Here is a 27,746-nt window from a genome sequence, read left to right on the forward strand (position 1 = left end):
CGTTCACACTGCTCCGGCGGCTTTTTCTAATTTGAAAAAGCCTGCCGCTCATTAAACAATCTCGTATTCCCTGCTTTCTCCCCCCACCGGCGCCTATGATTGGTTGCAGTGAGACACGCCCCCACGCTGAGTGACAAGTGTCTCACTGCACCCAATCACAGCAGCCGGTGGGCGTGTCACTATGAAGTATAGAAATAAATAAATAAATAATTAAAAAAAAACGGCATGCGGTTCCCCCCAATTTTAATACCAGCCAGATAAAGCCATACGGCTGCAGGCTGGTATTCTCAGGATGGGGAGCCCCACGTTATGGGTAGCCCCCCAGCCTAACAATATCAGTCAGCAGCCGCCCAGAATGGCCGCATACATTAGATGCGACTGTTCTGGGACAGTACCCGGCTCTTCCCGATTTGTCCTAGTGTGTTGCAAATCGGGGTAATAAGGAGTTAATGGCAGCCCATAGCTGCCACTAAATCCTAGATTAATCATGTCATGCGTCTCCCGGAGATACCTTCCATGATTGATCTGTAAATTACAGTAAATAAACACACACAACTGAAAAATCCTTTATGAGAAATAAAAAACAAACACTATGAAGTATAGAAATAAATAAATAAATTTCTGAGAATACCAGCCTGCAGCCGTATGGCTTTATCTGGCTGGTATTAAAATTGGGGGGAACCGCATGCCGTTTTTTTTTAATTATTTATTTATTTATTTCTATACTTCATAGTGACACGCCCACCGGCTGCTGTGATTGGGTGCAGTGAGACACCTGTCACTCAGCGTGGGGGCGTGTCTCACTGCAACCAATCATAGGCGCCGGTGGGCGGTGAAAGCAGGGAATACGAGATTGTTTAATGAGCGGCCGGCTTTTTCAAATTAGAAAAAGCCGCCGGAGCAGTGTGAACGCCGTGCAGCATCGGGGATCGGTGAGTATGAGAGAGGGGGGGACACTTCAGTCACTCGGGGGATTAGCGGTCACCGGTGAATCCTTCACAGGTGACCGCTAATCAGTACACGGCACACAGACAGAGCCGCGGCATGACAATGAAGTCGGGTGAAGTTCACCCGAGTTCATTCTCATCCCGCTACTCTGTCTTCCGACATGTAGTAACGACATTTTGCATCACACACGTACATTTCTCACGGACAACATAACCACACATCCGTGCAAGGAACGTTTTATTTGGACACCCATAGGCTAACATGTCCGTGTGTGCGTGCTCCGTCCCAAAAACGAACATGCTTCCGTGCCAAACGGAGCAAAAAACGTGGGACGAACACACGGAAGATCAAATAACACGCACGTGTGCCTTTAAACATAAAAAAAATATGTGCACGTTTGGTCGTATCTCCGGTATGTACGGAAACGGACCAAACGCACGTTTTAAACGGATGTGTGTTGCAGGCCTAAAAGAGAGAAAGTGTGTGGTCTTCCCCAATTTTAATAACCAGCCAAGGTAAAGCAGACTGCTGGGGGTTGATATTATGAGGCTGGGAATACACATGGTTATTTGGTCCTTCCCAGCCTAAGAACAGCAGCCTGCAGGCGCCCCAGAACCTGGCACTTTGCCCGGCTCTTCACGATTGCCTTGGTGTGGTGCTAATTGGGGAAAGGTTTGTGGATAAAAACAAAATTTTAAAATATAAAATTTTACGGAAATCTGCACCAATTTCAGTTAATAACCATTTATATTAAGGTTAGTAGGATTAAATAGACCGAGCGGAAAAAAAACAACTTAAGTGTTCACTTTTTTATTTTTCACTAAAAATAATTATAAACATTAAGAATAAAAAAACAAATAGTAAATAATTAGTAAAATTGCATCTGAAAATTTTAGTTTAAATTTCCTTAAACTAAAGCAACAAAATAATTATTCAACCTCCAGAAAATGTCAAAATTATATGAATATATATATAAAATAAAGCCACGTCCGACAGCTCCAACTGTAGTTCACAGTCTAATATTCTACATAATCACAGGGTTCTTTAGTGTGAGGGGAAAAAAAGGATTAAAAATAGTTTAAATGATCATCTGGATTCTTGTAAAAAAATACTGTTTTTAATTATGTCAAATTTTGGTCGCAATTTCATCAGTCTGTATATAGTATGAATTGACAGCTGGCGTCAGGCCCAGGGGTTAGTAATGAAGAGGCATCTATCAGACACCCCCCATTACTAACCCAGTCAGTGTAGTTAAAAAACATAAATACTTTTTTCCAGTGTGTGTGTTATTTGCATAAACTCTTCCCCACATTCCTTCGTTCACCAATTTATAAATTAAAAAGAAATTCTGGAAGTTGGGCTGCTTTCACACATCAGTTTTTTGGCATTAGGCACAATTTGGTGTAAAAACTGACGCAACGGATCAGGCGAAAAAAACGGATCGGTTGCATCAGTTTTTTTCATCAGTTCCTTCAGTTTTTAGACGGATCCATTGTGCTACTGAGCATGCTCAGTAGAAAAAAACAGAATCCGTCGCCGTAATGCGTTGTATGCCACATTACGACGGATCTGGCGCCCATAGGCTTTCATTATACATGATGCCAGATGGTGCGGTCCATTTTTTTGCCACTGCCAAAAAACGTTGCATGCTGCGTCCTTTCCGGCAGCTGGAAACAGAAATTTTGCCGGATCCGGTGCACGACGGATGCAACGCAAGGGCATCAGGTACAATCCGGCACTAATACAATTCAGTGAGGAAAAGAACGGATCCGGCACCGGATCGTTTTATCCATTTTTCGCCGGATTGTGCCTGATGCCAATAAACTGATGTGTGAAAGCAGCCTTACACAGCGGCAGAGCAGTCCAGTACGGAGTTCACCTGCGGTCAGTGTTGATACCGTCAGAACTGCGAGCTGTGAACTCCAATGACCTCAATGACTTCCCCGCTTCTCACAACTGGGGGCTCCCACACTGCCCTCAGTGTGCTCCGGAGGCTGCAGTGAGCAGTCAAGTTTTCTAATGTCACTGCTCACCGCGGCCTCCGGATGTAGCAGAGCTGAGGATCGTCATGAGACGACGTACATTACGTCAGACCTGGAGATATTTTGGGAGTTAATGGGTGAAAAAGGGTGTCTTTAATTTCAAATAAAGGATTTTTCTGTGTTTTTGTTTTTCTTTTTACTTACAGGTTAGTCATGGGGTGTCTCATAGACACCTCTCCATTACGAACACCATGGCTTGATGTGCAAACGGGATGAGCTGGGTAATGTGATGTGCCAACTCTGGGGCGGCTGCGGGCGGATATATTTTTTTGCTGGGATGGTCCAATAACCATATCCTTTCCCTGCCTGATAATAGCCCTCAGCTGTCAGCTTTATCTGCGCTGGTTATCAAAACTAGGAGCGACCCCAACGTTTTATTTAAGATATGGTCCACCCTGCTCTTGCTAAACAGCCAAGCTAAGGCTGACCATTCAGGGCTTCAATTATCATATTGGGAAAAGCCATGGATATTGGCACCTTCCCAGCCTGATATCGGCCAACAGCTGCTCCTTTATATTGGCAGGTTAGCAAAGTAGAGGGGAACCATACGTCTTTTTTTTATTATTATAAACAATTTAATTTTACACTACAATACAGCAGCCTGACTGCAACCAATCACAGAATGGGGGGGGAGGGGGGGTAAGTGGTGACTATTCATGAAGTTTAATGAGCGGGCCAGAAAAGGGACTAACTACTGTGTTATCATTCAGGAAACACAGTATCTATAATTGTCCTGCTCTTACCCCATTTTTGCTTCCTTTAGCACCCCCTAGCCCGAACTATAACCATTTTACAGCACTCCATTGACTTATATGGGGTTCATCTTTTGGGGTCAAGTTTGGATCCCAATACGACTTTTTTTTTAATTTTTTTTAAACAGCTGCCGAAAATTCATGAGTCCATTGCTATCTGGTTCTGACAAAAGTCTTAATTCTTCACATATTTGCTCTGCTAGTCTGGAGGGTTCCTGAAAGACTTCCGAGATGTGTTCTCAGAAAAAGAGTGAGAGATATTACCTCCACTTTGTCCTTATGACTGTGCTATTGATTTAGTCCCTAATGCCAAATTACCTAAAGCTCGCCTGTGCAATTTGTCTGGTCCTGAACGCATCATCACAAGGAATATTATATGAGTATGTCACGAACCACCGGGGGGGGGGCACTCAAATCCCCCGTGTTGGCCACCAGTGTCACGATCGGGGGGTAACAAGCGGGAGTCACCCCTCCTTTATACCTCCTGAACGACAAACAGAGCACGTGACGCGCTCTCTAGCGCCCCTCTTATAGTCAGGCCAATTATAGAATTGCCCGACAATAAGCAAGGAGGCCGCTATTCTACTTATGCCGATGATTGAAGGGTTCCCAGTGAGAGTAGGGTATATATTCCCCCGACCTCCGCGGACGGAATATATAAAAACCTCTCCGAATCTCACTGGCTGCCCCACAATGATCCTTGGCACAACTCACTGCCACCAACCGATTCACGGTAACTATTAGCCGAACACACAGGCGTGGGATTCAAGATCGAGATAACAGAACAACCCAAGATTAATTATATAATTTAATCGGCCTAAGCCACACTAGAAACTACAATATATACAATAGGGAATCTACAAAATATATACATAGATGAGTCAGAGTACAGTTACAAGCAAGATATGGATTACAAACAGGTATACAATTCAATCAGTTACCTTGTGCGTCTGGCCACAGGGGGGCGCTGTAGACCAGGTTTCTATGATCATTCCCACAGATGTTTCCTACACGTGACCCCCGGCGAAAGAACACTGGGAAATGGCTGGATTAGGGTTATCAACCTGGTCAGATCCCTGTCCCCTCCTACCTTCGTGACCTCACAGGGAAGCACTGCCACTCCCCCGGCCTTGAGTTAGAATAATATTCCCAGGGGAATATTAATCATAACTTTGCCTGGGAACGTCGTAGGCGGACGCCAATGCTCTCATTGTGACCGTTATGAATTTAGCTGCCAAACGAGAGGACTCATGGCTTGTCTGCTAAATCCCCACTGGCCGATATCACGTTTGGGGAATTTCCCAAGGTCCTACTCCCATATAAAATATGGGCCAGCACCGTCCGCATGCGGGGACGTCGTTTTTATGCTTGCCATATTTATGGGAAATATGGTTCCCGAGATATTAACCATATTTTACCAGAGTCGTTCTGTCTGGTGGCTTCAACAGCCTTGTAATGAGATAGGAACCCCTGTGGTGCCTAGCTTCCTTTTGGTGCTGCCAGGTCACTGTCCACTTTCTTTGATGAGTGGACACAGCTCCCAGGGGGTCTTCCTCTCTCTCTTTGTTGTAAAGGCCTGAGAGGACCAGCAATCTCCATATCAGAGGAGATGGCTGTTGGAGGTGTAAGTGGGGACTTCACACCTTTCCAGATGCTGGGCATCTGAGAAGTACCTCAGTGTGTGAAGGGACAAGGGAGGGGGGTTGCCATCATCATTCCTCTTAATATCCCAGGATTTTCCTCACAGAGTAATTATGGACAAATTCTGAGGCAGGGAAGTCAAGAGACCCAGGGTCAGATACCAGGAGAGCTCATCATAAATGGAGGGATAAGACCAAGGCATAATCAAGACTCAGTCTGACAATTCCAGCAAGGTAGCGAATCAAAACAAAGGGACAAGGGAAAACGCATAGGCAAGGTCCAAGGTCTGGGAACAATAGATCAGAAAACCAGAGCTCCAGAAACTAGGCACACACCACTGAGCTAAGGCTACAACTGGCAAAAGACCAGCTAACTAGCAAGGTAATCGCTCAGAGAGGGAGACAACAGGAAGAAACTCTGCACAGCCCTGCCCAGATTGGGTGACTGGACTGTCACTCACCATACTGACCACTCGGCACGCCCCTGTATATATAGGACAACTGAGCTGTCACTCACTGAGTCCAGGACACACTGAGTGGCCGAATCATGACAGAATTATATAAAGGAGAATATAAGGATTTACTAAAGCTTCCGTATCAGGAGAGCAGATCGCTCCGGTTTACTGATCCTTTCTGGTCATTACAACTTTCCCCGTGACTTTTCCTTCCGGTCTGGGACTTTTCCTTTCATCTGTGACTTTCCTTCTGGTCTGTGACTTTTCCTTCCATCTGTGATTTTTCCGTTATTTCTTTCACAGCTCTGAAATCCGGGTAAAGATCTGAAGACTCTTAATTCTGCAGATATAATGGAGAGAGAAGAAAGTGATGTTGGTGGTGGTGATCGGTGCACAGAGGAGGATCCTGCAGGTAACCGCCCCGGTGAGGAGTCACCACTATATAAAGCAGAGAAGAGTCACGTTCTCCTCGTTCTCTGGACCGGACAGTTCTGGGCCGGAGATTCTATGTTTTGTGTTTTCTCGGTTTCTTCAGCCGTAGATTCCCCCATTCAGATAAATACAGATGATATCTGGTGATAATGTGATAGCGCTATATGTGATAACACCGCTGTGCTCCTATAATATGGATGTAAGATACAGCGGGAACATGGAGGGGAAATAGGATTATGTGCCCAGGAAGGATATCATCTGCTGTCACTGCTGGTGGGAGAAGATTTGCCTGATTTTGGGACTATGGGGCCTTTAGCGTTTCTTAGACGTATATGTAAAGATTAGAGATGAGGGGATCCAAAAAATAGAATTTGCCAAATTGCACAGATTTTTCTGAGAAATGTAATTGGCAGTGTTAGAGACGGGAGACTCTACATTCACTCAGAAATACAAAGAGAATGGAAGTCTTTCATTTTGCCAGAGTAGCCACATACCTCAATCAGAGACGATAAATAGTCATAGGCACAAGTGTGCAGATAAAAATTACTTTTATTAATCAGACAATAGTATAAAACGAGGCATGAATAGTACAATAAATATAAGAGAGGTTACAACGACATAGAGGGTGATAGGTTCCCCGAATGTGGCTGCATGCAGAAACATACAAAATTAGTTCACAGTAGCTCACTGGTATGGTCAGTGCTGAAAGGGGTTAACATACATCATAGTGCAAACCTGAAGGGTAACAGCTGAAAAAATCAGCGTACCAGTAAAGGGGAGTACACAATCCACATAGCACAAACCAAAAGCCAGTATTGAGCTTACCAAATAACGTAGAGGAGCATGCAGGCACACACGGGGATAGTCCCAATACGTGTTTCGTGTGGTGACTTCTTCAGGGGACTGTGGACAACAGGGGAATATGTGAGCTTAATATACAGTTAGGTCCAGAAATATTTGGACAGTGACACAAGTTTTGTTATTTTAGCTGTTTGCAAAAACATGTTCAGAAATACAATTATATATATAATATGGGCTGAAAGTGCACACTCCCAGCTGCAATATGAGAGTTTTCACATCCAAATCGGAGAAAGGGTTTAGGAATCATAGCTCTGTAAGGCATAGCCTCCTCTTTTTCAAGGGACCAAAAGTAATTGGACAATGGACTCTAAGGGCTGCAATTAACTCTGAAGGCGTCTCCCTCGTTAACCTGTAATCAATGAACTAGTTAAAAGGTCTGGGGTTGATTACAGGTGTGTTGTTTTGCATTTGGAAGCTGTTGCTGTGACCAGACAACATGCGGTCTAAGGAACTCTCAATTGAGGTGAAGCAGAACATCCTGAGGCTGAAAAAAAAGAAAAAATCCATCAGAGAGATAGCAGACATGCTTGGAGTAGCAAAATCAACAGTCGGGTACATTCTGAGAAAAAAGGAATTGACTGGTGAGCTTGGGAACTCAAAAAGGCCTGGGCGTCCACGGATGACAACAGTGGTGGATGATCGCCGCATACTTTCTTTGGTGAAGAAGAACCCGTTCACAACATCAACTGAAGTCCAGAACACTCTCAGTGAAGTAGGTGTATCTGTCTCTAAGTCACCAGTAAAGAGAAGACTCCATGAAAGTAAATACAAAGGGTTCACATCTAGATGCAAACCATTCATCAATTCCAAAAATAGACAGGCCAGAGTTAAATTTTCTGAAAAACACCTCATGAAGCCAGCTCAGTTCTGAAAAAGTATTCTATGGACAGATGAGACAAAGATCAACCTGTACCAGAATGATGGGAAGAAAAAAGTTTGGAGAAGAAAGGGAACGGCACATGATCCAAAGCACACCACATACTCTGTAAAACATGGTGGAGGCAACGTGATGGCATGGGCATGCATGGCTTTCAATGGCACTGGGTCACTTGTGTTTATTGATGACATAACAGCAGACAAGAGTAGCCGGATGAATTCTGAAGTGTACCGGGATATACTTTCAGCCCAGATTCAGCCAAATGCCGCAAAGTTGATCAGACGGCGCTTCATAGTACAGATGGACAATGACCCCAAGCATACAGCCAAAGCTACCCAGGAGTTCATGAGTGCAAAAAAGTGGAACATTCTGCAATGGCCAAGTCAATCACCAGATCTTAACCCAATTGAGCATGCATTTCACTTGCTCAAATCCAGACTTAAGACGGAAAGACCCACAAACAAGCAAGACCTGAAGGCTGCGGCTGTAAAGGCCTGGCAAAGCATTAAGAAGGAGGAAACCCAGCGTTTGGTGATGTCCATGGGTTCCAGACTTAAGGTAGTGATTGCCTCCAAAGGATTCGCAACAAAATATTGAAAATAAAAATATTTTGTTTGGGTTTGGTTTATTTGTCCAATTACTTTTGACCTCCTAAAATGTGGAGTGTTTGTAAAGAAATGTGAACAATTCCTACAATTTCTATGAGATTTTTTTTTCAAGCCTTCAAATTAAACGTTACAATCTGCACTTGAATTCTGTTGTAGAGGTTTCATTTCAAATCCAATGTGGTGGCATGCAGAGCCCAACTCGCGAAAATTGTGTCACTGTCCAAATATTTCTGGACCTAACTGTACCTGCCGTACTCATATGGAATTGGCAGCACATGTCGCGATTCCATGGGGCAGGGAGGCGCGGCGTCAGTGTGGGCGGCTACTCCAGCGCCGTCTGGGTGAGGGAAGTTCCCTTATTGACGTCAGTAAACCCAGAGGACGCCGGGAGGAGAGCCGTACTCACCGCGCATGCGCGATCCCGCAACCAGGAAGTGCGATCGCAAATACCATATTAAGTCCTGGCAACGGTAAGGGCAAGTAAACGCAAATAGATATCCTAAAAGGGACATCACATATAGTAGATATTGATGATTAATCACATGCACAGTGGTGAACATTAGATCAGTACATGTGAGTACTTGCAAAGATAACCTAAGCATATCATAGCTAGTCAATATAAGTAGTATATTGTGGTAAAATATACAGAAGTGTACGGCCACAGCATTAGCCAGATATACATGCAATTAGATCAAGTATGTCACATCAAAGTACAAAGTGAAAACATCAACGATGGCCAGGTTATAAGACACGGAATTTGCTGCATTCATAGTCCAGAATGGATTTTATAAAGAATTCCATTTTCCATATTTCTTATATATTCAATATTCCAGATACTAGAGCAATTAGCTTCAAAAAATTGGAATGGAAAAATCCGCCAGGGATATTAAACAGAGGGAAAGTGAGGAGTCTTTATTCACTCAGGTAGCAGTAGATGGTTGGATCAGCAGCTGGATCATGTGGAGACACTTCAACAAGAAAGACGCAGAGCATAAGTATTTGGATAAGAGCGTCACAAAGTTTATTGTAACAGTGAGATTATATATATATTTTTCCCTTTCGCCCATGACAGCACCACCTGAGAGAGAGGTTTCGCCCACCTAAGGACAGGAAACCCACTGGAATAAAAGGGCGGCACCTCTCCTCCACATCAGTTTGGTTTCCTGTCCTTATGGGACAACCCACGGAATCTCCCAGGTCCGAACCGGTGTGCAAGTTTGGTACATGCCAAAAGCAGGCATTTGGGCCTGGACGCACCTCCCCAGGGCTTCGGCTTTCTGTGGTGGTGGGTCGCGAGCCTGGAGCGGGAGCTCGGCGCTGCGTCACCCCAGGCTGTGTGGACCTCATAAGGAGCCCGCGAGACGGGCGACCTGCTGATGGAACGCCGGGGTGAATACGGAAGTGGCGCATGCACGGCACCTGGAAGTTCATCGCCTGTGCATGCGCAGCGCAATCCAAGGTGGCGGCGCCCAGCAAGCAGATTCCGGGCAGGAAATTTGAACCGGCTAGGTATAAGGAGTCACCTTTTCTGCATTCTGGTGACTATGGCTCCCCCCCTACCCAGGATGGATGACAACTCTCTGCCAGAGCAGGATGCGCTGAGACGGTATGACGATCCTCAGGCATTGAAGCAACAGCAGCGAGGGGAGCGCTCCTCTGGCAGGGATAGTCCCTCCAGTCCGGCGAGTCGACATTCCGAGGGATTCCAAGAGGTCTAAACCTGGAAGTCATAAACCACCTCCGAAACTGGTACCAGATCCGCCATCTTAGGGGGTGAGTGTCTGCTGAAATGTTACATCCTTTAAATTCTGCCTCTATGTTCCCTTCTTTTTTTTTTTTTTTTTTTTTTAAGGAGGTATCTGGGAAACATATCTCTAAGAGGAATTGTGGGGTTTGCAAAGACAGCCTGGCTCCAGATTACCAAAAGGACCTTTGCTTCACCTGTATCAAAAAAATCCTGTGTACAAGCACCAATCTTCACGGCTGAGTTGAGAGATATTATCCGTGCTGAAATCAGGGATTCCATTGGCTCCCTCTCTCATTCAGCACTTAAGAAATGTAAAATGTCTGCTAGGAAGGGTGGTGGAGCTTCAGATAAATCAGGCAGCTCTGAACGTTTAGAATTTCGTCACCTGCCTCTTCCTTATCCTCGGACTCCTCATCTTCCTCAGACAAGGGCAGCAGGCCATACTTCCCGACCTCTGAGGTGACACACCTGGTGAAGTCAGACACAAAAGGATTTCTTTTTATATATTTTATTTAATTTTGTGAAAAAAAGAATTCATGCATAGTGATGTCCAAATTTTAACGTTTCAACCATAATATGGTCTTCATCAAAAGGACCATCTGTGGTAATAGGGCAAGGTGAGTAGTTACTAGGAGATGCGCTGCGGCGAGCACCGAGGAAAGGTTACTCAATAGTATAATTAACCATACAATCTTGGAGCTCTGGATCATAAGTTATATGTAAGACCGCTACATTGGTTCAGCTCAGTCATATTCTATACTCAGGTATAGCCACCGTATTGTATATGCTTGCTCTGTTACTGGGTCTAGTTATGAAGTAGAGGGGGGCAATATTATGCTCCAGTATCCTATAAAGTATAGCAGAGTGATGTCCGTATCCAGGTTAAACACGTGCCTGTATATTATAGTGTTGCATATAGTATGTCCTCTGAGTGATATTCACTGCCTTATATAGGGATACATGTTGCTGTGTATACACATGGGTAAAGCGGTTTCTGTTCAAGTTCCTAAGTAGTTAATGGATATCACCTAAGGGGTACCGGACTATCTGAACTTGTGTGGTATGGCCATAAGACCTGTTCCCTCTGTGTGACCGCCACACAGAGGGAACAGGTCCTATGGCCATACCACACAAGTTCAGATAGTCCGGTACCCCTTAGGTGATATCCATTAACTACTTAGGAACTTGAACAGAAACCGCTTTACCCATGTGTATACACAGCAACATGTATCCCTATATAAGGCAGTGAATATCACTCAGAGGACATACTATATGCAACACTATAATATACAGGCACGTGTTTAACCTGGATACGGACATCACTCTGCTATACTTTATAGGATACTGGAGCATAATATTGCCCCCCTCTACTTCATAACTAGACCCAGTAACAGAGCAAGCATATACAATACGGTGGCTATACCTGAGTATAGAATATGACTGAGCTGAACCAATGTAGCGGTCTTACATATAACTTATGATCCAGAGCTCCAAGATTGTATGGTTAATTATACTCTTGAGTAACCTTTCCTCGGTGCTCGCCGCAGCGCATCTCCTAGTAACTACTCACCTTGCCCTATTACCACAGATGGTCCTTTTGATGAAGACCATATTATGGTTGAAACGTTAAAATTTGGACATCACTATGCATGAATTCTTTTTTTCACAAAATTAAATAAAATATATAAAAAGAAATCCTTTTGTGTCTGACTATATTGAGGTAGTGTGCCAGAGCTCTCTTTCTATTATCTACGTTTTTTCTCCTGAGCACCTATATGGTGAAGCAGGGTCCTACCCTTTTTCTGTACACACCTGGTGAAAGCTGTCCGCTCCACCATGGGGCTAGTGGATGATAAAGATCCCGAATACACACAAGATCTCATGTTCGGGGCCTGGAATGCAGGAAGAAAAAGGTGTTCCCGTTTCATCAAAAGGTCCAGAGCCTGATCATGGATCAATGGAAGAAACCAGACAAAAGGGTATCCCTGTCATCCTTCCTGAAAAGAAAGTATCCTCTTGATGAAACAGCTACCACTTCATGGGACAAGTCACCTAGACTTGACGTTGCGGTCTCCAAGGCACCCAAGTCCACTATCCTCCCTTTTGATGATATCGGTTTGCTCCGTGATCAATTGGACCAGAAGTCGGACGGGTTTCTCCATGGTACATGGGAGGCTGCAGCAGGAGCTCTACGACCTGCGGTGACAGGTACACGCGTAGCAAGGTCCGTAATGATCTGTGTCCAACAATTGGAAGACCAGCTTAAGGGTGACGTGCCTAGAAAGGATATTATCTCCTCAATACCGCATATACAAGGGGCGGCGGCCTTTCTAGTGGATGCTTCCATTGACTCGCTGAAATTGTCTGCAAACACAGCAGTCCTTTCCAATTCAGCCAGAAGGGCCCTCTGGTTAAAGACCAGGAAGGGAGACATGCATTCCAAGGGCAGACTATGCAGGATGCCCTGTGAAGGAAGCTATTTGTTTGGCTCACAGCTGGATGACTTCTGTCTATAGCGGCAGACAAAAAAACAAGGATTTTCGACTGTACAGACTCCATTCCCTCGCAGCCGTCGTTTTTGAAGGAAGCAATTTTTCCATAAGAAGTCCCCCCAGAGACCAGGACTCCTGGAGGGATAGAAAGAAGAAGTCCTCAGGATTTATGCTTGGACCATCCTCCTGTACCAAACCAAAAGGCCCTCAATGACGCTATCATCCCAGTGGTGGGAAGGCTCTCCCTCTTCCTCCCCTCATGGGAAAAGATTTCCTCTAGCCAATGGATTCTGCAGATCATCGCAGAAGGGCTGACACTACCACTGGAGCCTCCCCCTCGGGGGGTGTTTTATTGTAACATCCATGAGACAGGGAGACAAAAGAAAGGCATTGGAAATGGAAATCGATTCCCTCCTTTTAAGGAAGGTGATACTGGAAGTTCCCAAGGGAGAAGTGGGGCAAGGGTTCTATTCCCCACTGTTCCTGATACGAAAACCAGACGTCCTTCCGGACAATTATCAATCTCAAGAGGCTCAATCAGCACTTGGTACAGCACCCCTTCAAGATGGAAACTGTCAAGTCCACAGTCAAACTGTTGTATCCCGGGTGTTTCATGGCGGTCCTCGATTTAAAGGATGCCTATTTTCATGTTCCTATCCATGCAGCTTCTCAAAAATTCCTAAGATTTGCTTTTCAGAAGGAAGACACTTAGCTTCGTTACCAGTTCAGGGGACTGCCATTCATACCAGGATCTTCAAGAAGCTGATGGCAGAAATGATGGCACACATCAGAATCCAACAAATCCTTATTGTCCCTTACTTGGACGACCTGTTGGTGGTGAGTCGGTCAGAAGATCTCTGCAGAAAACATGGGGACAGTGATCTCCATCCTAGAGGACTTAGGGTGCATCATAAATCGAGAAAAATCCAGACTACAGCCTCGACAGCGTCAGTGTTTTTTGGAGCTGATCCTGGATTCGGTCACTAAGATGTCTTTTCTCCCGGAGGAGAAGAAAATCAAGATACAGTCTCTGGTCACCTCGGCGATAGAGAGACCAGTTATGACCTTCAGACAGGCCATGTCACTTGTGGGGTACCTCACATCATGCATCCCCGAGGTTCCTTGGGCTCAGATGCATATGCGATGCTTTCAGATGGAGGTCCTGGCCTGGCAGCAACAGTCAGAAGGCTGTTTGGATCGCAAAATCAGTTTACGTCCAAAAGTGTTGCTCTCCCAGATCCCCACTACTGCTTTCCATCACAATGGAAATTTTTCATATAGTAGAGTCCTGTCTTCTCTCCCTGAGTGCAATTCATATTCGTGGGAAGGACAACGAGGAAGCCGATTTCCTCAGCAGACATCCGCATCAGGGAGAATGGGCGCTGAATTCCCAAATTTTTCTGTTAATTGCAGATCTCTGGGGGACTCCAGTTTTGGACCTTTTTACAACGAGGGCCAACAGGAAGGTGGAGAGTTTCTGTTCTCTCAATCCCAGGGATAATCCCATGGCAATAGATGCAATGCAGATCCCCTGGTCCCAGGGTCTTCTATATGCCTTTCCGCCCTTGCTTCTTCCGACAGTGCTCAGGAAGATTCGGAAAGACAAGGCACACATCATCCTCATAGCTCCCTTTTGGCCGAAAAGAGCCTGGTTCTATTGGCTCCAAAAGCTAGCAATATCAAACCCCTGGATACTTCCGGACAAGACAGACCTCCTAGACCAGGGACCAGTATGCCACCCCAAGGATCCTTCTCTCCACTTGACAGCGTGGCATTTGAAAGGCAGCTACTCCTTGCACAGAAATTCTCTGAGAACCTAGTAGAGACTCTCCTTAGGAGTAGGAAGCTGGTCACCACCGGTATTTATGGTAGGGTCTGGCGGAAATTTCTGCAAGTTTCCAGAGAACAAATAGGTGTCCCCTCCCTTCCCAGCTATCCTGGAATTCTTTCAAAAGGGGTTGGAGTTGGGCCCATCTACTAGCACCTTTTGAAGGTACATGTTTTGGGCCTAGGAGCCCTCTATAGTCATAACCTGACAGAGAATATATGGATTAGCAGGTTTATTAAGTCCTGTGCTAGAGCTGCCCTGGTCCCCTCTACTCGTATGTCTCCCTGGGATTTAAATCTTGTCCTTGATGCCCTTTATACCCTGTTTCCCCTAAAATAAGACACTGTCTTAGTGCTTTTTTCAGGGCAAAAAAAAATGTCTTATTTTCAGGGGGTGTCTTATTCTCGAGGAGACATGGTTGGGGGTAAGTTTACCCCCCACAAAAAGCAGACCACCCCCCCCATCCCAGGATCGTCATACTTACCAGCCCAGGGCGTCTGTATGGCTCCCAGATCCTTCTGTGATCTCCCATCAGGTACGTTGCACGCCTCCCCTGCGTCTGGCTGACATCAGATCACTCACACACACACACACACACACACACACACTTCTCCCTGTGATCTCCCTGCAGCTATGCTCCCCTGCGTCTGGCTGACATCAGAACACACACACACACACACACACACATATCAGATCACACTCACTCACACACAAACACACACCCACCCCACGATCCCAGCAGCTGTGCTGCACGCCGTGCGCCTCCTGCCGACACTCACAGATCCGATCGCTTACGTTCACACACAGTCACACATCAGACAGTATACACGCACACATCTGATCGCATAAACTCACACACACACCCCACTTCTCCCTGTGTCCTCCAGTGGTCGGTCCCAGCAGCTGTGCTGCACGCCGTGCTCCTCTGCCGACACTCACAGATCCGATCGCATATACACACACACACACACACACACACATCAGACAGCATACACTCACACACACTGACGATATCGCACATACGCGTGCACACACTCTCAACATCCGGAGATACCACATGCTTCCGGCCATGTGATCCTTGGCAGGTCCTGGAAGGTCACTGCACGCACAGTATCGCCGCCGAGAAGCAAGCGATATCGCCGGATGTTGTGAGTGTGTGGATGTGATCTGATGTGTGTGTGTGTGTGTGTGTGAGGTGTGTGTGTGAGAGTGCATGAGTGTGATCTAGTGTGTGTGTGTGTGTGTGTGTGTGTGTGTGTGTGTGTGTGTGCGTGCGTGTGTGTGTGTTCCGCCGCTGCAGGACCTTGATGCGCTCACCTGCTCCCGGTCGGCGTCTGATGAGTATGATCGGGGGTCTTCTTTCTTCTGTCTTCTCTCTTCTGGGGGTACCCGCTGCCTATAATGAAGTGTCCTGCAGTGTGTTTAACTCTTTCACCGCTGCATGACACTTCATTATTGACCGCAACTATGTCTTATTTTCAGGGGATGTCTTATTGTCTTATATTAAAGCTTCCCTGAAAACTCCTGGGATATCTTATTTTCAGGGGATGTCTTATTTTCGGGGAAACACGGTAGATGCCCTGTTTGAGCCCCTTTCAGATATTCCGCTCAAAACCCTGTCCCTGAAAGTGGCACTACTCATCGCCTTGACATCCGCCAGACGGTTGGGGGACTTACAGGCACTAATATAAATAAATATATAATATATATATATATATATATAATTATATTGCCCAACCGTATATCCAAATTCTGGTCGATGGGGTGGTATTACGTACAGATTCCTCCTACCTTCCTAAAGTGGTCAAGCCCTTTCACATGTCCCAGGAAATCATATTCCCTTCCTTTTGTGACCCTCCTTCCAATGACAAAGAAGCAAGGCTCCATAGATTGGATGTGAGAAGGGCCCTTATAACCTACTTAGATAGGACCAGGGTGTGCCAGTCTCCCTGCAGATTAGGGCCCATTTCACTAGGTCAGTTTCCACCTCTTGGGCAGAAAGGGCAGAGGTTTCTATTGTTCAGATATGCAGGGCCGCCACTTGGTCCTCTTCCTCTACCTTCTTCCGTCACTATAGACTTGACTTGTCCTCCACGACCGACCTTTCTTTTGGTAGACTGGTATTACAGGCGGTGGTCCCTTCCTAAGGTGATTGGTCTCTAGAATCTCTCAGGTAGTGCTGTCATGGGCGAAAGGGAAAAATCTTAATCACTTACCGGTAATGGGATTTTCAGAAGCCCATGACAGCACCCTTAGATCCCCCACCCCCCTATTCACTGGTTATGGGCACCCTTCGGGGAGTGTTAGTTAATAGTTAATAGTGTTTTATCTTTTTTTTTTTTTTTTTTTTTTTGGTAGTGGCATGATTAACTACACTGATTTTATTTATGTGGTCCTCTCTGGTTCTGTAAACCTACTAATGCGGAGGAGAGGTGCTGCCCTTTTACTTTAGTGGGTTTCCTGTCCTGAGGTGGGCGGAACCTCTCTCTCGGGTGGTTCTGTCATGGGCTTCTGAAAATCCCGTTAGCGGTAAGTAATTAAGATTTTCTGAAGTGCATAAAAATAGATGTTGTATAAGAGATTACACATTAGATTGCACAATGACCGGGGTTTTATTTATTTATTTTTTTTTTAACAAATTACCTGTTTCTAGTGCAATCAATCAATCTTGACATGTTTGCAGAACATATTGCAATGTGGCTAGATTGAACATTCTTTGGGTCAATTTGACCTTGTTAATTACAATATTCCAGGAAAATAAGGGAGTAAAAGGATATAATATGAAAACTCTGCCAAGGACACATATTTTAAAAAGAACACAAATAGCCCCATTACTTTTTTCCCTTGACAAAGTCACCTGGAGTGACAACACGCGTTGGGCAGGGATCACCGCGGTCTGTACTGGGTTTGTTTGGTTAGCAGTGCTCTGTGCACACAGGTCTTGGTTTCAAGACACCGGTTTGCTCCTGTAGGACGTTTGCTATGGCTATATATAATCTTGGTTTCACAGTTTGAAACCACGGGCAGGGATTATCAGGGTCTGTATTGGCTTGTTAGCTCAGCTGGGTTTCCTTTACACAGGTCTTGGCTCTGAGACACCAGTTCACACTTGCGTAGCGATCGTCAATGTTACACATTATCTTGGTGAACTCGCAAATATTCCCCAAATGTTTTTTTTTCTTTGAATATTTGTGAGTTCTATATGATTTATTATTATTATATTATATAGATTATATTTTATTATATAATTATTATATATTATATATTATTATACATTCCCACTGACCCTTGACCTTAGTCAATTTTGTGAGTTTACACACTATCTTGGTCTCACATCATGAAACCACATGTTATTAGGAGCTTAATTTGCCCTTTTTGATCTTTTGTAGGATTTTCTGTACTAACTTTGCATTATCAAGGTTGGCTTGCAGGTTATATCTGTTATACATCTATGCCCTTGGGATAATGCTGCTTGTTTACACCATTTTTTATGCAGCATACATCTGCTCTCTGCAATCTAACATGCATTATTATGTGTTATTATAGTGTGACTTTGGGTCATATTTGTTTCACATTTATGCCTATATGATCATGCCTTTTGTACACTGTAATTTTGGATTTAGTGCAATTTTGTTCTCTACTATTTATCATGTAAATTTAGTTGTGCTCACTATATAACCCAGTTTTCCATTATTATATGGTCTGTTCAGTCCGGGGTGATGCTTTGGGTTTTTTTTTGTCTTTTGATGTTTTTAAATGCTTTTAACTATGTTTGTCTATTTTGTTGATTCAGTGAAGGCTGGTATTCTCAGAATGGAGAGCCCCCCAGCCTAACAATATCAGCCAGCGACCGGGCGGAATTGCCGCATACAATAGATGCGACAGTTCTGGGATTCTACCTGGCTCTTCCCGATTTGCCCTGGTACGTTGGCAATCGGGGTAATAAGGAGTTAATGGCAGCCCATAGCTGCCAATAAGTCCAAGATTAATCATTGCAGGCATCTATGAGACACCCCCAATGATTAACCTGCAAGTTAAAGTAAATAAACACACAGTGGAAAAATCCTTTATTTGAAATAAAAAACAATAACAAATTCCCTTGTTCACCAATTTATTATGCCCCAAATACCCATCCATGTCCGGCGTACTCCACGGAGGTCCCGAGACGCTTCCAGCTTTGCTACATGAAGGTGACAGGAGTTGCAGAAGAACACCGCCGCTCCTGTCACCTCCACGCAGCAACTGAGGTGAGTAGCGCGATCAGCTGAGCTGTCACTCAGCTTACTCGCGGCCACCGCCGGATCCTCCAACTGTGACAGCAAGTCGCCCGAGTGACAGTGATGAAGTCACAGGTGAGTTGCGGTCTCGGGTGGAGGATCAATCTAGCCGCGGGTAACCTGAGTGACGGCAGTGCTAAGTGCGCTGCTCACTTCAGTCACTCAGGGGATCAGCGGTCACCGGTGAGTCCTTCACGGGTGACCGCCAATCAGTACGCGACACCCAGACAGAGCCGCGGTATGAGGATGAAGTCGGGTGAAGTTCACCCGAGTTCATTCTCATCATGCAACTCTGTCTGCTGTCAGCAGGTATGTATCAAACGACATTTTACCACACACACATACATTTCACATGGACATTTCACGTACACTTACACCAACATCCCACACGCACACACGGATATTCCACACGCACACACGGATAGCATACGCCATCCACGGATGTCATACGTACCGGAGAAACGCCCACAAAAAATGGAACACTGACCCAAAAAACGGACCGTGTCACACGTACGTTTTTCATGCAGAAGTGTGTTTTCGGCCGCAAAGGAAGTCTTTAAAAAGAGGTTGAATGGACATCTGTCTGGGATGATTTAGTGAATTCTGCTTTGAGCAGGGGGTTGGACTAGATGACCCCGGAGGTCCATTCCAACTCTACCATTCTATGATGGATGGGCTGTGGTGACACTGGCTGTATGGAGCTACCCACAGGTTTTGGCTCTACTGTTCCCTATTGCAGGGGGCGACAAGGACAAAGTGGGGTGGAAGGCATGTTGTACTGTATACCTCCCAACTTTTGAAGAAAGGAAAGAGGGAGAAAGTCTGCGGCGCGCCATGGCAAATTTTGACCACGCCCTTAGCCACACCCATTTGGCAGTAAGGGTCATTCAGCAGATGCCACGGACTGTTCGTTCATAGTCATAGCAGCCAGACTTTTCTTATATTTATGTCACTATATGACGTATTGCTTATTTGTGCCTATAAAGCAGAGTTCACACGTTATATAAATTCTGTGGGGTTTTTTTTTGTTTCTGCCGCTGTCTGCACCAAACTACACAATGACAATCTTCTCTGGTTATTACATTTTTGCTGCATTTTTTTATGCCTTTTCTCCATTATTTAATGTGTTTTTGGTTCAGATGTGAATCTGTGTTTTTAAGTGTTTTTATTGTACAGAGAAGCTTTTTCCTGTGCTTTTTATATGCTCCACATAGAAACCCCAAGAGAGAAAAAAAAAAAAAAGCACCAAAACTGCAGATTTCAGCAGCGTCTTTTGATGGAATCACATCCATTTTGCTTGGACAATTAAACACAGCATAATATATGTGCAAAAAAAACCCAGCAGAAAAAAAATGCAGCATTTACACTACATGTGAACACTGCTAATTGACCAAAGTGGATGAGAAGTCTTTTGTGTCCAAAGACGCCGCTGAACGCTGCGGATTTGGTGTCTTTTTCTTTATAAGCTTCAGGATTCACATCTGCACCAAAGATGTATCAAATAAGGGGGACAATGATATAAAAAAATACCGCAGACACGCAATAATCAGAGAAGATTGTTATTGCGTTCATGATGCGGACACCTGCAGAAAAAAACGCATTTACACTACGTGTGAACACGGCCTCAACAATACATTTTTTTTTTTGAGTTTCAATAAACAAAACTAATAAATTGTGCCTTTTTATATATATATATATTTTTTTTTTTTACGCCATTTACCGATCCCCATAAATCTGATCGCTGTGTTGCTCTGGTCGTTTCGATCATAGGGACACCAAATGTGTCCATGTTATTTGCCGATTTGTGATGTTTATTATTTTATAAAAATGTGTAATAAAATTACATACTATTTTTTTTCTATTTTTAGTAATTTTATTAAAAGAAAAAAATATATATCCTCTCCCCCTAGAACACAGGACACAGAGATGCTGCTCTGTACAATGGAGCTTTATGTCCTGTTTAATCTGCTGATTGTGTAATTGTGTAGGTTCATCTATATAAAATCCTCCTTCTGACATCATCAATCCTAGTGGCTCAATAGCTAGGAGGGCAGCTGGGCATGTGTTTGAAAGTTGCTGGTTTGAATCCAAGGTGGTGAAAATAAAAAAAAAAAAATTACATATGTATTTGTATTATTTTTTTATAGTAGTTTTATGGGAACAAATTAATCTCCTCCACCTTTAAAGAAATGCAGTATCTATCCATGTATCTATTATATATCTATCCCTCTATCGATCATATATCCATCCATCCATCTTTGTAGCTGAATAATCTGCTTCTGGTTTCTCTACTGCAATATAGAGGTCAAGATTACCAAATCTTCCTATGTTATTCAATAAAGGCATTAGCTCAGTGGTAGTGCTGCTGCCTATGGACAAAGAGTTCACGACTTCGAGTACCAGCCGTCCTGGTAAACCAGAGCCAATGAATATTTAATTTATTCACTGCACTGAGGGGAGAAACTGGGACATCAACTGTGAACTGCGGGAGAGAGCCCTCAAATTTGAGACAGTCCCACAGAATCTGGGACGGTTGGGAGCTCTGGTACTGGTTCCTGCTGAAGATGTATAAAGAAACCAGTATAGTGAAAAACCTTTGTTCAGCTTAATCTCTCCTGACTATATGAAGTTTCAATCCTTTGTTGAGGCAACTATATGAAGAAAGATGTCCCCTCTTGTAGTGCTTTCTTCATCTCCCTGGACTAAACTGAACTGGTCTGTACCAGCTTACAGGAAGTGTCACCACTGAGCGGAGAGGCTCCTCCCACAGTTTCTATGGCAGCTTGTGTTGAGGAGAATAACATTCAGCCAGTAGATGGCAGCAGAGTACAATGCACATGTATCAGTCCTCAGTGTCCGCACATACAATGCATTATACATCTGCTAACTCTCTAGCAGCCATAGTAATGCTGGAGCTGATCTACTGCCGCAGGACAACTGTTTCACTCAGCAGTGGTAGAACGGGTACCGGGATATCACACTGGGCAATGATCTGGACTGGACAGTAATAGAATTGATTGCTTATGCAATGTTTGCCCCAAGTAATCCGTTAATAGTACAGGGTTTTTTTGTGGGATTTTCTTTTACTTTTATTTTTCCAATATTTGTTATATTTAGTTTTATGTATTATTTAAGGTTATATTATTCAAAATTAACATCAGTGTTTTTCTTTGCAGATGACTGTACCAGGAGCTCCAACGGACATCTGATATTTAATGAATTTAAAGCAGATGATTGTAGTATCTCCCATGATACATGTATGCAGTATGCCAATATCACAGATATACCCCCGGCCATTCAAAGCAAAGATCAATCATCCAATAATTTGAATGAAGTATTTTCTCCTAACTCATCGCAGACTGTTAAGCAAAATAAAAGTCACAGAAGAAATGTTGAAGATCAAAGAAGTCCTACAAGAAAGAAGCCATATTCATATTCAGAATGTGAGAAATATCTTTCTAACAAATCAAAACTTAGTAGTCCTAAAATAATTCACACAAAAGAGAAGACATTTTCATGTAGGGAATGTGGAAAATGTTTTACTAGGAAATCAGCTGTTATTAGACATGAGAGAATTCACACAGGAGAGAAGCCATTTTCATGTTCAGAATGTGGACAATGTTTTACTCAGAAACCACATCTTGTGAAACATGAGAAAATTCACACAGGAGAGAAGCCATGTTCATGTTCAGAATGTGGACAATGTTTTACTAGGAAATCAGATCTTAGTAGTCATGAGAGACTTCACACAGGACAGAATCCATTTTCATGTTCAGAATGTGGAAAATGTTTTACTCATAAATCACATCTTAGTAGTCATGAGAGAATTCACACAGGTGAGAAGCCATTTTCATGTGCGGAATGTGGAAAATATTTTACTAGTAAATCAGATCTTCATAGTCATGAGAGAATTCACACAGGAGAGAAGCCATTTTCATGTGCAGAATGTGGGAAATGTTTTACTAATAAATCAAATCTTAGTTGTCATGGGAGAATACACACAGGACAGAAGCCTTTTTCATGTTCAGAATGTGGACAGTGTTTTACTCAGAAATCACATCTTGTTAAACATGAGAGAATTCACACAGGAGAGATGCCATTTTCATGTTCAGAATGTGGGAAATGTTTTACTAATAAATCAAACCTTAGTAATCATGAGAGAATTCACAGAGGAGAGAAGCCATTTTCATGTTCAGAATGTGGGAAATGTTTTACTAATAAATCAAACCTTAGTAGTCATGAGAGATTTCACACAGGAGAGAAGCCATTTTCATGTTCAGAATGTGGGAAAGGTTTTACTCATAAATCACATCTTAGTAGTCATGAGAGAATTCACACAGGAGAGAAGCCATTTTCATGTTCAGAATGTGGGAAAGGTTTTACTAGTAAATCAGATTTTAGTAGGCATGAAAGAATTCACACAGGTGAGAAGCCATTTTCATGTTTAGAAAGTAAGAGCTGTTTTACCGCTAAATCAAGTCTTATTAACATCTTACCGAAATTGGACGTACTGGTTACACCATGCCTCCTCTCTGTATACTCCGTGCCAGCTGCCGCTGAGATCCGCACGTCAGCTGATTTCAACAGCTGACGTGCGGCTATCAAGCACGAGTGGATCCGCTCTCCACTTGTGACTGTTAACTCCTTGCACTGCACCGTCAAAATGTGACAGCGCCGTGTACATCTCAACTGCGGTAAGCTCTCACCCGGCTCCATCGGAAGTCACGTGACGTGATCACGTGGAGCTGACTGTTGCCATGGTAGCAGAGGATCACGTGATGACTCCTGTAGCTATCATGAGTCAGTTCCTCTTACAGCCGGCAGAGGGCCGTGTGTGAGAGGAGAGCAGATTTTCTGCAGATCAGAGCAATGCTGCTCTGATCTACAGCAAGGAACAATAAAAATCCTAAATTCAAATCACCCCCCTTCTTCATCCCATTGAAAATTAAAGGGTTAAAAAAATATACACATTTGGTATCATCGCATTCAGAAATGCCTGCTATATCAAAATATAAAATCAATTAATCTGATTGGTAAACAGCGTAGCGGCAGAAAAAAAATTACTTTTTTGGTAATTTCAAATTTTGCGCAAACAGGCGATCAAAATGTAGCATCTGTACAAAAATTTTATCATTAAAAAGTCAGCTCGAAAAGCAAAACATAAGCCGTCATTTAGCCATAGATCCCGAAAATTGAGAACACTATGGTTTTCGGAAAATGGCGCAAAAAAGTGCACCACTTTTTGACAAACATCTGAATTTCTTTTCAACCCCTTAGATCAGGGTTCCCCAACTCCAGTCCTCGAGGGCCGCCAACAGTGCATGTTTTCAGGATTTCTTTAGCATTGCATGGGTGTTGGAATCATCAACTGTGCAGGTGATTATATTATCACATGTGCAATACTAAGGAAATCCTGAAAACATGCACTGTTGGCGGCCCTCGAGGACTGGAGTTGGGGACCCATGCCTTAGATACCACTAAACGTCCTTCGCTAGTTTAATCTGCCCAATTCCAGCCTTGCTGAAGCATCACCAGATCATCACTGATCCTCCACCAAATTTCACAGTGGGTGCAAGACACTGTGGCTTGTTCGCCTCTCCAGGTCTCCGTCTAACCATTAGACAACCACGTGTTGAACAAAGCTGAAAATTAGACACATCAGAGAAGATTACCTTACTCTAGAAATTGGGCAGATTAAACTTTGCGAAGGACGTATGAATCAAGCTGAATACAGGGCTATCCTGGAAAAACAGTTGCTTCCTTCTGCTCAGCCAATGTTCCCGAACCCTGAGGACTGTTTTTTCCAGCAGGACAATGTGCCATGCCACACAGCTAGGTGAATCAATGTGTAAATGAAGGACCACCACATCAAAACCCTGTCATGGCCAGTCCAATATCCAGACCTGAACCTCATTGAAAACCTCTAAAATGTAATCAAGAGGAAGATGGATAGTCACAAGCCGTCAAACAAAGAATAACTACTTACATTTTTGCACCAGGAGTGGCATAAGGTCACCCAAAAGCAGTGTGACAGACTGATGGAAAGCATGCCAAGACGCAGGAAAGCTGGGATTAAAAATCATAGTTATTCCACAAAATATTGATTTCTGAACTCTTCCCGAGTTAAACCATTAGTATTGTTGTTTCTAAGTGATTATGAACTTGTTTTCTTTGCATTATTTGAGGTGAAAGCAATGCATTTTTTTGTTATTTTGACCATTTCTCATTTTCAGAAAATAAATGCAAATTTTTTTGCTTGGAAATTTAGACACATTGTCAGTAGTTTATAGAATAAAAGAGTAATTTACATTTCACTCAAAAATAGCAAGAGAAAAATCAGAAAAACTGTCAATTTTGCAGCAGTCTCCTAACTTTTGCCAGAGCTGTGTATAATATATATATTTAAAAAAACAGCATGCAATACCCCTCACCCCTCCATTTTCTTATGCCCAGCCATGATAAAGCCGGAGGCTGGTATTATCAGGTTGACGAGGCCAATGGTTATAAAAATAGCAGCCTGCAGCCACCCAGAATTTTTGCATCCATTAGATGCAATATTCCAGGCACTTTACTCAGCTTATCCTAATTGCCATGGTGCGGTGGCAATGGGGGAAATATAAGGGGTTAATGACAGTATTTTAGAGCGAGGTTACTGGACCACCACTACTATAGAGAGATGTCACTGGTTCTCTCAGTACAATGGAGGTCATCGCTCCCCACAGTATAATAGAGAGTTGTCACCGCCCCCCAGTACAATAAGGCGAGGTTACCGGCCACCCAGTACAATGGAGAGATGTCACCGCCCCCCAGTACAATAGGGATAGCTCACTAAACTCCCCAGTACAATATAGAGGTCACACACCCCCAGTACAATAGAGATGTTAATCCCATTCCCCCCCCCCCCCGGTACAATAGAGAGAGAGGTCACCAGCCCCACTGGTACAATAGAGAGGTCACTACCCCCCCTCCAGTAGAATAGAGAGAGGTCACTGCCCCCCCCCAGTGCAATTGAGAGAGGTGACCAGGTGCACAGCACAGTGGATTACTCCTGTCAGATGTACAGTAGATTACTCCTCCTGTCAGGTGTACATTGGATTAATCCTCCTGTCAGGTGTACAGAGGATTACTCCACCAGTTGCAGTTTCTCAGTCATTTCCATCTTGGATGGTTTGCTGATTGCTTCTCTGTTTTCTCCTCTGGTTGTGGATTCCTGGGGTCTCAGGGTCTTTCCTCAGTTCCAGGTCTCTGCAGTGTTCGGTGTCTGGGGCTGCAGATTCTGCGTTTACCTCAGACACTTTTATATATATATTTTATATATGTGTGTGTGTGTGTGCGTGTATGCGATCGGATCTGTGAGTGTCGGCAGAGGAGCACGGCGTGCAGCACAGCTGCTGGGACCGCCCACCGGTGGGCACAGGGAGAAGTGGGGTGTGTGTGTGAGTGTATGCGATCAGATGTGTGCGTGTATACTGTCTGATGTGTGACTGTGGAGCACGATGGGGAGTGCGCAGCATGGGGGATGGAGCACGATGGGGAGTGCGCAGCATGGAGCACGATGGGGAGTGCGCAGCATGGGGGATGGAGCACGATGGGGAGTGCGCAGCATGGGGGATGGAGCACGATGGGGAGTGCACAGCATGGGGGATGGAGCACGATGGGGAGTGCGCAGCATGGGGGATGGAGCACTATGGGGAGTGCACAGCATGGGGGATGGAGCACGATGGGGGGTGCGCAGAAAGGGGGATGGAGCACGATGGGGGGTGCGCAGAATGGGGGATGGAGCACGATGGGGAGTGCGCAGCATGGGGGATGGAGCATGATGGGGAGTGCGCAGCATGGGGGATAGAGCACGATGGGGAGTGCGCAGCATGGGGGATAGAGCACGATGGGGAGTGCGCAGCATGGGGGATGGAGCACGATCGGGAATGCGCAGCATGGGGGATGGAGCACTATGGGGGGTGCGCAGCATGGGGGATGGAGCACGATGGGGGGTGCGCAGCATGGGGGATGGAGCACGATGGGGGGTGCGCAGCATGGGGGATGGAGCACGTTTGGGAGTGCGCAGCATGGGGGATAGAGCACGATGGGGAGTGCGCAGCATGGGGCATGGAGCACGATGGGGAGTGCGCAGCATGGGGGATGGAGCAAGTTTGGGAGTGCACAGCATGGGGGATGGAGCACGTTTGGGAGTGCGCAGCATGGGGGATGGAGCACGATGGGGAGTGCACAGCATGGGGGATGGAGCACGATGGGGAGTGCGCAGCATGGGGGATGGAGCACGATGGGGAGTGCGCAGCATGGGGGATGGAGCACGATGGGGGGTGCGCAGCATGGGGGATGGAGCACGATGGGGGGTGCGCAGCATGGGGGATGGAGCACGATGGGGGGTGCGCAGCATGGGGGATGGAGCACGATGGGGAGTGCGCAGCATAGGGGATGGAGCACGATGGGGGGTGCGCAGCATGAGGGATGGAGCACGATGGGGGGTGCGCAGCATGGGGGATGGAGCACGATGGGGGGTGCGCAGCATGGGGGATGGAGCACGATGGGGGGTGCGCAGCATGGGGGATGGAGCACGATGGGGGGTGCGCAGCATGGGGGATGGAGCACGATGGGGGGTGCGCAGCATGGGGGATGGAGCACGATGGGGGGTGCGCAGCATGGGGGATGGAGCACGATGGGGGGTTCACACCTCCCCCCAAAACACACACACACACACACCGCCACACACGCACTGCACAACACACCACACACACACTGGGAACCACAAACACTGCCCTACACAGA

General features: G+C 45.0%; 1 protein-coding gene across 3 annotated transcripts in view; it reads left to right on the forward strand.

The window, feature by feature from the left end:
• Positions 1 to 24,333, forward strand: part of LOC142243703 (uncharacterized) — a 36,874-nt gene extending 12,541 nt beyond the window's left edge. For 2 of the 3 annotated variants that reach the window (XM_075315873.1, XM_075315874.1), the window contains exons 2-3: positions 6,141 to 6,261; positions 22,136 to 24,333. In XM_075315873.1, coding sequence (XP_075171988.1) covers positions 6,189 to 6,261; positions 22,136 to 23,550 — 1,488 coding nt within the window. In that variant the 5' untranslated portion in view covers positions 6,141 to 6,188 and the 3' untranslated portion in view covers positions 23,551 to 24,333. The remainder of the gene's footprint in view (positions 1 to 6,140; positions 6,262 to 22,135) is intronic. The other variant, XM_075315876.1, reaches the window with a different exon arrangement.
• Positions 24,334 to 27,746: the final 3,413 nt, after the last annotated feature.

This window comes from Anomaloglossus baeobatrachus, chromosome 6 (genome assembly GCF_048569485.1).
Source record: "Anomaloglossus baeobatrachus isolate aAnoBae1 chromosome 6, aAnoBae1.hap1, whole genome shotgun sequence".
Taxonomy (NCBI): domain Eukaryota; kingdom Metazoa; phylum Chordata; class Amphibia; order Anura; family Aromobatidae; genus Anomaloglossus; species Anomaloglossus baeobatrachus.